At 43.7% G+C, this 14,473-nt stretch overlaps 1 protein-coding gene across 5 annotated transcripts in view; it reads left to right on the top strand.

Annotated features, from left to right (window-relative positions):
* Positions 1–14,473, top strand: part of si:ch211-149e23.4 (nectin-3-like protein) — a 107,985-nt gene that overhangs the window by 29,167 nt on the left and 64,345 nt on the right. For all 5 annotated transcript variants that reach the window (XM_090223574.1, XM_021587951.3, XM_021587952.3 and 2 more), the window contains exon 2: positions 13,425–13,772. In XM_090223574.1, coding sequence (XP_090079700.1) covers positions 13,425–13,772 — 348 coding nt within the window. The remainder of the gene's footprint in view (positions 1–13,424; positions 13,773–14,473) is intronic.

Here is a 14,473-nt window from a genome sequence, read left to right as displayed (position 1 = left end):
AAACGCTATGGACTCACCAGATCCCTTCATCTCCCGTTCTGCTATTTACAAAAAAACACGTGACTGGCTCAATGTGACAGCTGAAATTGAGAGCACAATCTGCTTTATCTCCTCTAACGTATTGCAGAAGTTGACTGAAGGTATTAACTCAAAACTCTACAAATATTCAAATTTAATTGAAAAACTTCAAATTAATAGTTTTGACGGTATTGAAAACCATTGTGTTTTTATTTTCAAATACCCAGGGATACAGGATATACAGTATACCGACCAAGCCTACTCAATAGCCATTTAGTCTCCTGAGTGTGCAATATTTTAACAGGCGCGGATTAGAAAGAAAGCCGATGGCAGTAAATCACCCTTAGAGATAAGTGATTATCTCCCACTTTTCTACCTCTCATTCCATGGAGAGACTTGAGGGTGGTGGAATCTGGAAACTTCAGGTAAAAGTTTTCCCAAAAGCATGTCAGCCATTTAGGCAGATTCTAAGTGTAAACATCTTTCCACCTCTTGAGTCGTGTAGATGAGCAGTGGGAACAGTTTGCTTCACACTCATGTCCTGACAGTTGTCATGACGTTGGCCTGGGGGTAGGTTTATGACAGTCATAAATACCTCTTCCCCCCTTTTTCCTCTCTCTACCCTACTGATGTTACATTTGCAAACCCCTTGGTTAACATAGAGATTCTGGGAACATCAGAAGGTGGGGGGAAATGTACTATATTCTGGTAATCCGACCAATTGAACATATGCAGTGGTAATGTCAGTTCGGTTGTCATCTGAGACATTCTCATCAATGATAAGATGACATCAACTCTAGAGTGGAAAGTCTACACATCAGAGTTATCGGATTCACATGGAATTGTTGTTCAATTTAAATGTTTGAATATGAAATTATTCGTGATGGGATGAAATGTGATTTTAGCTTCTAAAATGTGAGAATTGGGTTTTCACGAGTGAATTAGGCCCGACTCAGTGGCCCGCCCACGTGAAGAGACAGGTTGTAAATTATGTAACACACCCCGTTTCTCCCTTCCTATATAAAGGATGTGAGGACGACGGTCCGATGTCAGAATGGTTCAGATAATAACTACAGAACGAAGCCAACATCAGCGTGAGCTTTGGTTGTGAATGGTATGAACTTTGAACTCTTATTCACTACAGAAGTGATACCTCCTAGCCGTTGAGTTAGCAACAGCAGCTGCAAACTAGGGTTAGAAAGGAACTAACAGAGTATCCCGTCTATCACACAACAACGTTACTACAACGTATCCAATTGACCACCAAAGACATTCTTCAAAGGACAAAGGACTCGGTTTGGCAACACGGTCTTCCATCTACCACCAACCTACCGAAGCGCAGCTCAGAGTAAATATTTATTGCATTTTCCTTTTCCAAATGGGCGATAATTTAGAATGCATAAAATACTGTATTTACGATAGCACAGCTTCGCCCTTTGTTCCTCAGTCTTCCCGCTCTTTCACTCAAACCCAGCCCTTTTCTTTTGTGTAACAAGCTGTCATATCTGTTCCGCCCGCTAGGGACGTTTTCCTTTATGACGTCATTTGTAATCAAGTTATGATTAATTATGTGTATGTGTAATTCTGTGTGATTAGTTAGGTATTTAGTAAATAAATAATTAAACCCAATTTTGTATTGCTGATTCAACTTGTTAGCCAGGGTTCGTGAAGATAACCAAGAATTTACAACTTTCAGATGAGACTGAATTAAGGTGACGATTAAGATGAACTGCTATTTATGTAAAATATTACTAGGTCTTTAAGAGTTTATTCGGAAGATAACAGCTCTATAAATATTATTTTGTGGTGCCCCGACTCTCTAGTTAATTACATTTACATGATTAGCTCAATCAGGTAATATTAATTACGGATAACTTATTTTATAGAATAGCATGTCATATCACTTAATCTGGCATAGCCAAAGACAGTGCATTGATGTCACCATTTTAGAACATGCATCGTTCTACCTTATCTTTTCAACAGTAAGCAAATTGTTTGTTTTAAACAAATGTTGTCCTGTATTTTCCCATTTACTGCCTTTCCCATGTTTGTGGTACCACATTTTTTACCTTCACAACAATAAATAATCGTGACTGTTTTTGACCACATGGTGTTCCAGCACTAGGCCTAGTGTAGGGCCTATGTCCGAGGGACATGAAAAATTATAGGAAAATTATAGAATGACGGAAACAAGATAAAGGGTGAATTGGATGATGTTTGAAAAAGCTGTGGTAAATGTTAGACAACTGTCTGCCAATTCTGTACTCTAAGAATTGAGTGAATATACTGGAAAGCTTCTCAAAGCTAGTGATTAATCGTGAAAGCTCTGTGCCTTGGTTAATAACTCACTGCCAGACAGAGGGTATCCGGTTGTGGAAGTTATTTATTTGCCAGTAGAACATTCTCAGTTCTCACATTCGTTGTCTGAATTCATGAATTAATCTGTCTCTCTGTCATTTGAGCTAACCTTGTAACGGTTTTCGTCTGGTGAAGGAGAAGAGGACCAAGGTGCAGCGTGTTAAGTTTTCATTTTAATAAACAAAATAAACTGAACACTGAAATGACAAAAATAATAAAGAGCGAGAACGAAAACGAAACAGTTCTGTAAGGAATACGCACAAAACAGAAAGCAATCACCCACAACCAAAATGGGGAAAACAGGCTACCTAAGTATGATTCTCAATCAGAGACAACTATTGACAGCTGCCTCTGATTGAGAACCATACCAGGCCAAACACAGAAATACAACATAGAAAAAAGAACATAGACTACCCACCCCAACTCACGCCCTGACCAAACTAACACAAAGACATAAAAAAGGAACTAAGGTCAGAATGTGACAAACCTATTGGAAAAAAAACAACTTTTTTTGTTACTACTGGGCCTTCACTAAACTGTCTTGCGTTTCATCATACGTGAGGGAGGGAGCACCCAACTTGAGTACTCCCCTACCCTGCTCTCCTTTTCATTCTCTAGTCATCTCTCAGGGTGTGTGTGTGTGTGTGTGTGTGTGTGTGTGTGCGTGTGCGTGTGTGTCTGTGTGTGTGTGTGTGTGTGTGTGTGTGTGTGTGTGTGTGTGTGTGTGTGTGTGTGTGTGTGTGTGTGTGTGTGTGTGTGTGTGTGTGTGTGTGTGTGTGTGCATATTATTGGGAGGACAAATTCAATCAGGACCGTAGAGCAGCTCAGCTCAATGGCTGCTAATTGTTGTTCTTAAATCTATTCAATTTATTTCAGAACTTAAATTGTCAGTCTCTATTTTCATGGGTTATTCATCAGTAATGTGAGGACACCTCTCACAATGTGGGGGTAGGCATAGAATTAGGAATTAGAATACTAGAATGGACATGAACCTTCTTATGATCGGATAAATGTAAGCCATTTTGGTCAGGGAGTTGGCATGTCTTTGTCCCAGCAGAACTGGCCTACCTTTGTCCCGGCTTGCATGATGGCAACCACGTTACACTTAAAAGGAGAATCAGGCAGATCACTAACTTCCAAGGGCTCAACTTGTGTTTGTTTACTCCTCCACTCTCTCCATTCTCTTGTAGAGCTTGTACCACCAGCTTGAATAAAACCTGTTAACGCATCATAAAATGTATGCAGGCCTACAGCATGTTCTAACATCAAACTGTTAACATCTTCCTGTACTGCTGTACTCATCATCACAATGTGTTCTAAATGCAAATCCTATTGGATGATTTAACGACATGAGTTGTAATTCTGACATTGCCATTTAGCCTTGTGTGTGTGTGTGTGTGTGTGTGTGTGTGTGTGTGTGTGTGTGTGTGTGTGTGTGTGTGTGTGTGTGTGTGTGTGTGTGTGTGTGTGTGTGTGCGTGTGCTTGTGCGTGTGTCTGAGTGGTTTTATTTGGGGTGACTGTATTTGACCCCAGCTCTAATGCTGACTCAATGATGTGTTGGGCCAAGCCCTCACTGTCATTGTCTACACTGCCTGTTACTCCATGCACAGCCATGACCTTGTTCTCCTCTCCTCCACTCTGACTCACTGCCTGACTGCAGCCATGACCTTGTTCTCCTCTCCTCTCCTCCACTCTGACTCACTGCCTGACTGCAGCCATGACCTTGTTCTCCTCTCCTCCACTCTACCTCACTGCCTGAATGCAGCCATGACCTTGTTCTCCTCTCCTCCACTCTACCTCACTGCCTAACTGCAGCCATGACCTTGTTCTCCTCCACTCTACCTCACTACCTGGCTGCAGCCATGACCTTGTTCTCCTCTTCTCCACTCTACCTCACTGCCTGACTGCAGCCATGACCTTGTTCTCCTCTCCTCCACTCTGACTCACTGCCTGACTGCAGCCATGACCTTGTTCTCCTCTCCTCCACTCTGACTCACTGCCTGACTGCAGCCATGACCTTGTTCTCCTCTCCTCCACTCTACCTCACTGCCTGAATGCAGCCATGACCTTGTTCTCCTCTCCTCCACTCTACCTCACTGCCTAACTGCAGCCATGACCTTGTTCTCCTCTCCTCCACTCTACCTCACTACCTGACTGCAGCCCTGACCTTGTTCTCCTCTTCTCCCCTCTACCTCACTACCTGACTGCAGCCATGACCTTGTTCTCCTCTTCTCCACTCTACCTCACTACCTGACTGCAGCCATGACCTTGTTCTCCTCCACTCTACCTCACTACCTGACTGCAGCCATGACCTTGTTCTCCTCTCCACTACTCTGACTCACTGCCTGACAACGTCTCTGTTGCCTCTTTTCTTCTCATAATTTCTTCCATAATTTCCTTTGTATAGCCTTTCTTTCTTTCGTTCTGTCTCCTCACATTACACATTAGTTCTGTTTAGTTTTTGTACTAACAACACTCTCTTCTGCACAGATCTCATTTGTCTGCATTCCTCAACCGTAAGGTCTTTAGATCTAGTTTTGTCCTGCATGAGTGTTAATTGACATGCTAATTGATTCATGGAGTTTGCCCACATCTACGTGGTGTTTTTATCCCATTGCTCATGTTTGTACTGTAGCTTTGTGTCTCTATCTCTGTGCAGTCTCTTGCTTCCTCCAGACCAGACTGTGGAGAGGAGAGGACTACAACCCAGGGAATATGCAGGTTCTTTGGGGAAGATCGAGGCCATGTCAACTCTGGGTGGATGGGTGGGGGATTTTGGCTCATCAAGTGGCCAGTGTGCAATGTTTGAGTTGGTTGCCAAGCAAACTGGAAGGTTTTGATTTACCATTACAGCGTCTTCGTTCAGAGCAGCTTGTCACAATTAATGGCGTCAGGAGGGAGAGAAACAAACAGAAAGCATGCTTCAAAGGGCCAGCATAGCATATTCTTTTCATGAGTTCATTGCTGCCCTGCCTGATGGGTTCTCAGGGTTTCCATCCATATAGGGACCTAATATCAATTTTAGTTCTGCTTCCTCTGTCTTTGTAATCTCCTGTCTTTAGTAGGCTTAGGCTATTCTCTGAGAGAGTCCTCATAATATGTTAGTTACAGTGCCTTGCGAAAGTATTCGGCCCCCTTGAACTTTGCGACCTTTTGCCACATTTCAGGCTTCAAACATAAAGATATAAAACTGTATTTTTTTGTGAAGAATCAACAACAAGTGGGACACAATCATGAGGTGGAACGACATTTATTGGATATTTCAAACTTTTTTAACAAATCGAAAACTGAAAAATTGGGCGTGCAAAATTATTCAGCCCCCTTAAGTTAATACTTTGTAGCGCCACCTTTTGCTGCGATTACAGCTGTAAGTCGCTTGGGGTATGTCTCTATCAGTTTTGCACATCGAGAGACTGACATTTTTTCCCATTCCTCCTTGCAAAACAGCTCGAGCTCAGTGAGGTTGGATGGAGAGCATTTGTGAACAGCAGTTTTCAGTTCTTTCCACAGATTCTCGATTGGATTCAGGTCTGGTCTTTGACTTGGCCATTCTAACACCGGGATATGTTTATTTTTGAACCATTCCATTGTAGATTTTGCTTTATGTTTTGGATCATTGTCTTGTTGGAAGACAAATCTCCGTCCCAGTCTCAGGTCTTTTGCAGACTCCATCAGGTTTTCTTCCAGAATGGTCCTGTATTTGGCTCCATCCATCTTCCCATCAATTTTAACCATCTTCCCTGTCCCTGCTGAAGAAAAGCAGGCCCAAACCATGATGCTGCCACCACCATGTTTGACAGTGGGGATGGTGTGTTCAGCTGTGTTGCTTTTACGCCAAACATAACGTTTTGCATTGTTGCCAAAAAGTTCAATTTTGGTTTCATCTGACCAGAGCACCTTCTTCCACATGTTTGGTGTGTCTCCCAGGTGGCTTGTGGCAAACTTTAAACGACACTTTTTATGGATATCTTTAAGAAATGGCTTTCTTCTTGCCACTCTTCCATAAAGGCCAGATTTGTGCAATATACGACTGATTGTTGTCCTATGGACAGAGTCTCCCACCTCAGCTGTAGATCTCTGCAGTTCATCCAGAGTGATCATGGGCCTCTTGGCTGCATCTCTGATCAGTCTTCTCCTTGCATGAGCTGAAAGTTTAGAGGGACGGCCAGGTCTTGGTAGATTTGCAGTGGTCTGATACTCCTTCCATTTCAATATTATCGCTTGCACAGTGCTCCTTGGGATGTTTAAAGCTTGGGAAATCTTTTTGTATCCAAATCCGGCTTTAAACTTCTTCACAACAGTATCTCGGACCTGCCTGGTGTGTTCCTTGTTCTTCATGATGCTCTCTGCGCTTTTAACGGACCTCTGAGACTATCACAGTGCAGGTGCATTTATACGGAGACTTGATTACACACAGGTGGATTGTATTTATCATCATTAGTCATTTAGGTCAACATTGGATCATTCAGAGAACCTCACTGAACTTCTGGAGAGAGTTTGCTGCACTGAAAGTAAAGGGGCTGAATAATTTTGCACGCCCAATTTTTCAGTTTTTGATTTGTTAAAAAAGTTTGAAATATCCAATAAATGTTGTTCCACTTCATGATTGTGTCCCACTTGTTGTTGATTCTTCACAAAAAAATACAGTTTTATATCTTTATGTTTGAAGCCTGAAATGTGGCAAAAGGTCACAAAGTTCAAGGGGGCCGAATACTTTCGCAAGGCACTGTATCATAACAATCATCAATTGATTGTTTGGGCCTCTTTCCCTTAGTCATATTGTTCATTTGATTCCAGGACTACTACCATGCATGAAGGCTTCAGTGTTTCCCCTAGTCTTTTTCCTTGGTCGGGCAAATTCAGGGCTGTAAACTCCAAAACATTCCATTCAAACCAATAGAAACCACATAATTTAGGAGGGCGGCAACAGAGCTAGGTTTAGTCTCTTCCTACGTTAAGGAACAGAGGATAATCAAAAACTAGAAAAAAATTGGTGAGGTGCAGAATGCAGTAAAATATCAACTGTAAGTAAGGCATAACAACATAGGCCTAGGAATGAAGAGCATGGCTTTGTTTTGAGAGATTTGAAATAAAAAGTAGCTTACTTCTCCTAGAATAGAACAGTGAACAGATTGTGTCTTTATAGAGAGGCAGTGGATTGAACTGAGACAATGGATGCGTCCCCAAATCCCTATATAGTGCCCCTATGGGTCCTGGTCAAAAGTAGTGCACTACATAGGGCAGAGGGTGCCATTTGGGACATAGTGCAGCCTACAGTGGCTCCAGTCCGGTCCAGAGGGCTGCCTCATTGTTTTTAAAGGTTCTCTCCCTCCCTGGTGGAACAGCATGTCTTGTTTTGTTTTAACGCCCTGTTTCCATTTTCTTACCTCCAGTTTTTTCAGATTCCATTTCGTAGTTGTATTATTTGTTTTGATTGCGGGCCTTCATCTACAGTACGTTCTGAGCCAGGGACTCCAAGTTGCCTGCCACACTCCCGTTGTGTCCCAAATGGCACCCTATTTCTTATATAGTGCAGGGCCCATAGGGCTCTTGTCAATGAAAGTAGTGCACTATAAATGGGAGACAACCTAGCCGGCCACACTCTCCTGGCTGTAGTATAGGTGTCCCAGGCAGAAGCCATCTGTCTCACTCCTCTCCTGTGGGGGTGGGGGTGGAGTAGGGTGGTGGGCACAGCACTAAATGCTAAATGCTGTTCTGTAAAACAAACATGGATGGAGTCTAGTGTCCCTGTGTGCTTTGACAGGCCTAGACCCAGAGGCTGAAAACAACAGACACACTGCCTTGATGTTTGCTTGGACTAGGGGGATGTTCCAAATGTCACCATTTCCCTATATAGGGCTCTGGTCAAAAGTAGTGCACTATATAGGGAATTGAATTGGGTCCTATTTCAGAGGCAGTCCCAGAGGCCCACTGACTGTCTTGCTGATTGCTTGTTGTAGTTGCCTAGCTATGTATGTAGGAATGGTGGCACTGTGTGGCAGGTACAGTATGTGGGGCATGCTGCTAGCCTAGCGGAGTGTAGTGGCCCAGTCTCAGTCAGTCTGAGACGTGTGTCATGCCTGTGCCTGGATCAACATGCTTGTCACACATGCCAAGCATGTCAGTGTATTCACTCTCCTACTACTGCTGCACAGAAAAAGCTGTATTTTTGGATGAGTTTCTTTTTATTATTACCCTCCTGTCCTCCTGTCTGTGTTGACTGATGTATTCCCATGTTACAGTAGCTTGTGTTTGCATGGCTATGTATAGCTCCTGCTCGTGTGTGTCGTGTGTGTGTGTGTGTGTGTGTGTGTGTGTGTGTGTGTGTGTGTGTGTGTGTGTGTGTGTGTGTGCGTGCGCGCGACGTTGTTATGTTAGGTAGGCCAGTAGAAGCACATGGTGTTCCGGGTGCGTTGGTCCCAGGGATAGTCAGAGTGCAGGAGCAGCTGTTGTCCCGGCTCAGTGTTCTGAGTGGAGTGGAGACTGGCTGCATAGCATACACTGACCCTGACACTCAACCACACCAATACACACAGAGGATACTGTGACAGCACGGCACGCTGACGCTAAACAAACAAAGCACAACACAACTCAATGCGGTGCAATACACACACAACTATTCGGCCATGGAAACCCCTCACCAGCTAGGCTTCCTATATGATTCACATATCTTCTACCTAAACAAAATCCCTGAATCATACACACATTCTCAGATTGCTCACACACTCACCCCCAGTTTTTATAGTGGAAAGAGTGTGTGTGCGTGACTTCCCCTTTACCTCCTGAGCAACCAGTAAACATTCCCCCATTTCGAGTTTATTTGTCACGTCATCTGCATCCATTTTGCTCTCACGTGTTACGGTGTTCAGAGTTTGTTATAACCAATATATTGATTTGATTATGATATGCTATACAGTGCATTCGGGAAAGTATTCAGATCCCTTGACTTTTTACATATTTTGTTACGTTGAAGCCTTATACTAAAATGGATCCTACAATTACATATGTTTTCATCAATCTATACACAATACCCCATAATGACCAAGCAAAAAAAGTTTTTAGAAATGTTGGCAGATTTATAACTTATTTACATAAGAATTCAGACCCTTGGCCCTCCCGAGTGGCGCAGCGGTCTAAGGCACTGCGTCGCAGTGCTAGAGGCCTCCCTACAGATCAGGGTTCAATCCCGTTCTGTGTCGCAGCCAGCAGCTTGACGAAAGAAATCTCAGCTCACAATTGGGAGGGTTTGGCCGGCTGGGATGTCCTTGTCCCATTGCGCTCTAGCGACTCCTTGTGGCCAGCTGTACAGTGTTTCCTCCGACACATTGGTGCTGCTGGTTTCTGGATTAAGCAAGCAGTGTGTCAAGAAGCAGTGCAGCTTGGCGGGGTCCTGTTTCTGAGGATGCATGGCTCTCGACCTGAGTCCGTACGGGCGTTGCAGTGATGGGACAAGACTGTAACTACCAATTGGATATCACAAAATGTGGTAAAAAAAAGTGTAATTTTTGTTTTTAAATGGTAAAAAAGTATTCAGACCCTTTGTTGTGAAACTCAACAATTGAGCTCAGGTTGAGCTCACTGTTTCCATTCATCAACCTTGAGGTGTTTGACAGTGCATTTCAGGGCAAAAACCAAGCCATGAGATCGAAGGAATTGTCCATATGGCTCCGAGACAGATCTGGGGAAGGGTATCAAAAAATGTCTGCAGCATTGAAGGTCTCCAAGAAGACTGTGGCCTCCATCATTCTTAAATGGAAGCGTTTTGATCCACAAAGACTTTTCCTAGAGCTGGTTGCCTGGCCAAACTGAGCAATCGGGGGAGAAGGGCCTTGGTCAGGGAGGTGACCAAGAACCCGATGGTCGCTCTGACATATCTCCAGAGTTCCTCTGTGGAGTTGGGAGAACCTCTGTGGAGATGGACAACCATCTCTGCAGCACTCCACCAACCAGTCCTTTGTGGTAGAGTGGCCAGACGGAAGCCACTCCTCAGTAAAAAGCATATGACAGCCCGCTTAGAGTTTGCCACGGGGCACCTAAAGGACTATCAGAATATGTGAAACAAAATTATCTGGTCTGATGAAACCAAGATTGAACTCTTTAGCCTGAATGCCATGCCTCACGTCTGGAGGAAACCTGAAGCATGGTGGTGGCAGCATCATGCTGTGGGAATGTTTTTCAGCGGCAGGGACTGGGAGACTAGGCAGGATTGAGGTAAATATGAACGGAGCAAAGTACAGAGAGATCCGTGATGAAAACCTGCTCCAGAGTGCTCAGGACCTCAGTCTAGGGCAAGAGTTCACCTTCCAACAGGACAACGACCCTAAGCACACAGCCAATATAACACATGAGTGGCTTAGGGACAGGTCTCTGAATGTCCTTGAGTGGCCCAGCCAGAGCCCGGACTTGAACCTGATCGAACATCTCTGGAGAGACCTGAAAATAGCTGTGCAGCGATGCTCCCTGTCCAACCTGACAGAGCTTGAGAGGATCTGCAGAGAAGAATGGGAGAAACTCCCCAAATACAGGTGTACCAAAGAAGACTTGATGCTGCAATCGTTGCAAAGGATGCTTCAACAAAGTACTGAGTAAAGGGTCTGAATACTTATGTAAGTGTGATATTTCAGTTTGTAAATTGTGTGTAGATTTATGAGAAAAAGAACGTTTGAGATCCATTTTAGAATAAGGCTGTAACCTAACAAAGTGTGGAAAAGAGAAGGGGTCTGATATTTTCTGAATGCAGCTTCAGCAACACAGTTGGATATCACACAATACACACTGTTGGTGTTCTGTGGTGGTCATTGCAGAAGGGTTTAGAGAGAGCCAAAGGGTTCTAGTCACAGTCACTCGCTGTATTATTTTTTTTAACACAGCGCAGGTAGGTCTGAGTCGGGCCCGGCACATTCAAATTAATTGCGTTCTGAGTCCCTCTAGTCATTTGTGTGTCTTAATTATTTCATCAAACAGTTTGCTTAAAGCATCAGACAATCTCGGTGCATTTCATTGATTTGATTAAAACACATAGGATGTGTCTATACATGGAAAAATAAACATTTTAAAATTAGACCAAGATTTGTTTTTGTCTGGGACAGCCCTAGTATGGGGGTGTGTGTGTGTGCGCGCACGTATACATGTGATCCCTGAAATTACAGGGGAGGCAAGGGAGCAGGGAGAGCCTATATTCCCTCTTAGCCAGGATAGCGTAGCTGTGGTTTCCCTCTCATATTCAAGCACCAGCCAGTAGGCCGCTTTTATTAGCTTACTCCACACACATTGGTAGGTGGAAATTTAGATCTCCCAAATATAACTTTAAATTGCGTTAAGAAAACTCAGACCTTACACTGAATGTTTTGAATGGCATTCATGAAGGCTAGTGCAAGATTTACAACGAGGTGTGCCCCCAACAATTCAATATAGACGACAGGGTTGTAAAAGTTCATTTGAACTTAATGTTTAAACGTATACAGTATGTGGGTATCAATTACTCATTTGTGTTATTATGTTTAGAGACATTTGACTCTGGTCTTTCTTGGTTGGAATATATTTTGCCCATGATTCTAGGGATTGGACTAACCTGTAATTTAAGATGTATTTCAAGTTCAAATTAATTTCTCTCAAGTTGTAGGCTAGTGATTCATTCAGAGTTTGCTGCCTGTGGTGCTTCTAAATGTTACAGTAGGCATGTATTGCTCAATTTCTTAAATGGTTAGACTAGCTAGTTATTGCAAACATCCAGCACGAGGTGTTAGGCCTATCTAGTAGGAAGTAGGCCTACTGTATAAGCCTCGTCCGAGCCAGAATAGTCCATAGGGCAGGAGACGCCTACCGGTATCTCCTGTTTCTGTAGCGGGAGGCAGCTTGATGTATAAGTACAACCCCTAGACAGACTAGCTTCCTATCTACTATAAATCAAATTAGCTTACTAGGCTTGTATCATGCAGCTTCTACTTTCCAAGCAAAGGAAAACAAAAAGTAGAGGAACACAATACTGCTGAATCATGTTAGGCTTCATTGCCTCTTTTCCGTCCATTGAAGCAGCTGATTCCCACTGTTTTAAAAAATAAATATGTATTTAACCTTTATTTAACTAGGCAAGTCAGTTCAGAACAAATTCTTATTAACAATGACGACCTACACCGGCCAAACCCGGACGACGCTGGGCCAATTGTGCACCACTCTATGGGACTCCCAATCTCGGCCAGTTGTGATACAGCCTGCCATAATAATGTGCTCACTGCTCATTCTCTCTCCCCATTGGCTTTCTGCGCCTTTACTCAATCACAGCATCTGGACTAGCCAGCCCCCATGAAAAACCAACATTTTACATGTTACAGCAAGCTGAAAATAACTCCCAACATGCATAGACATGAAAGGGCCTTTTAAAAACAGTAAAAAAAAAAAAACATCAAATTGCTTTTTATTTCATCTCCTTCCAGAAAGTTTTTTCCCCTTTATAATGCTTTGACTTTATATGGCAAGGTGCTCTAACAATTAGCAGCAGTGACAGTGAGGACGTCCTGTGGTGAAAAGGGAGGCTGAATGTCTGTTGCTGTGTGTTGCGGAGTGTGTTGCTCATTAGGAGTGAACACACATTGAGGGGTTCCAGACTCAGACACATTTCCCTGATAAACCCCATCATAAAGCTAAAAGCCCATCTGTTGTTACACTGTTGAAATACCACCTTAATATCACAAACACACGGCATGACTAGTTGTTCCAGAAAGAAGTCCGGTCAGCCCATTCCCATGGGAAGAGTAACATGAGAGGGAAGTGACGTGATATAGTAGGTTTCATAATGTAGGTCTACCTCGTCAAGGCAGTTTGGTTTCTATGGTTTGGAAGGGGCTGTCGTTTCTGAATAAAAGCATGAAAGAGGAATAAAAAAAAAAGTTGAATAAAAGTTGAAAAGAAGCCCTTGTTGTTCTCCTTTTTGACTGAGGTTCAGTCCTGATTACAGTTTTTCTTTTTATGACTGTTCTCAACATGGATCTCTCCTGTAACTATGTCTATATCTAAGTAACTGTGTCTCTCCCCTTCCCCCTGTCTATAGGTGTGTGCAGTAACGAGGTGCTGGTCCCAGAGAGGGTGAGTGCTGTGCTGGGGAAGAACATTACTCTGGGCTGCAGGGTGGAGGTGGGCACCAACCTCAGCCTCACCCAGAGCTCCTGGGAGCGTCGCCTGCCCTCAGGCACTATCACCCTGGCCGTCTTCAACCCCCAGTTTGGCATCTCCATCTCCCCAGACTACACCAGACGCCTGTCCTTCATGAACCCCTCCGTGCACGATGCCACCATCGTCCTGGAAGGCGTGGGATTTCAGGACATCGGGTCTTACACGTGTAAAGTGGCGACTTTCCCACTGGGCAACACGCAGGCATCCACCACCGTCAATATACTAGGTATGTGGAACTCTTAGACTGCTTCAGACCTGGTCAATTGACCTTATTCCCTTTATAGTGCACTACTATTGACCAGGACCTGCATTGGGCTCTAGTCAAAAGTAGTGCACTATAGATGAAATAGGGTGCCATTTTGGATGCTACACCAATGGGCCCTAGTCAAAAGCAGTGCTCTAAATGGGGAATAGGCTGTCATTTGGGATACAGACACTCGGCGTCCGCCATAAAGAAACAGTTACTTTTTGTACTGTAGAAGCATATAGCACCAGCTCCATTTTACCTGGATTTCCTTTCTCAGAAAATGTTCTCATTGTCCCCATGAATTATAGGAGGTCAGTTCAGACTTGATAAATATTCATACAGCTAGCCTTATTACTGTAGGAGCCAAATGCCACATAGATTTACTGACTTAATATAAACAAATCCACACGTAAAGGTTCCAACTCGTATGGACACATTATAAAGTAGCACCTTACTGAGAGTGAACTTTAAGGATTGTTGTGCGGCCAGCATGTGTTTCCACCCCTATAATGGTTGATTGGATTGTGGACGGTGATGAAAGCTGCAGCCAGCCAGGCTTCATGTGTATCTCTCCTGAGGCTGAGTCCCAAATAGCACCCTATGCCCTATGTAGTGCACTACTTTTGACTGGTGAAAGTAGTGCACAATATAGGGAATAGGGTGCCATTTGACACTCGGCC

Source organism: Oncorhynchus mykiss, chromosome 27 (genome assembly GCF_057628025.1).
Source record: "Oncorhynchus mykiss isolate SJ-2025 chromosome 27, ASM5762802v1, whole genome shotgun sequence".
NCBI classification, from domain to species: Eukaryota; Metazoa; Chordata; class Actinopteri; order Salmoniformes; family Salmonidae; genus Oncorhynchus; species Oncorhynchus mykiss.
Note: the sequence above shows the minus strand (reverse complement) of the source record. Positions and strands in the feature narration are given on the sequence as shown.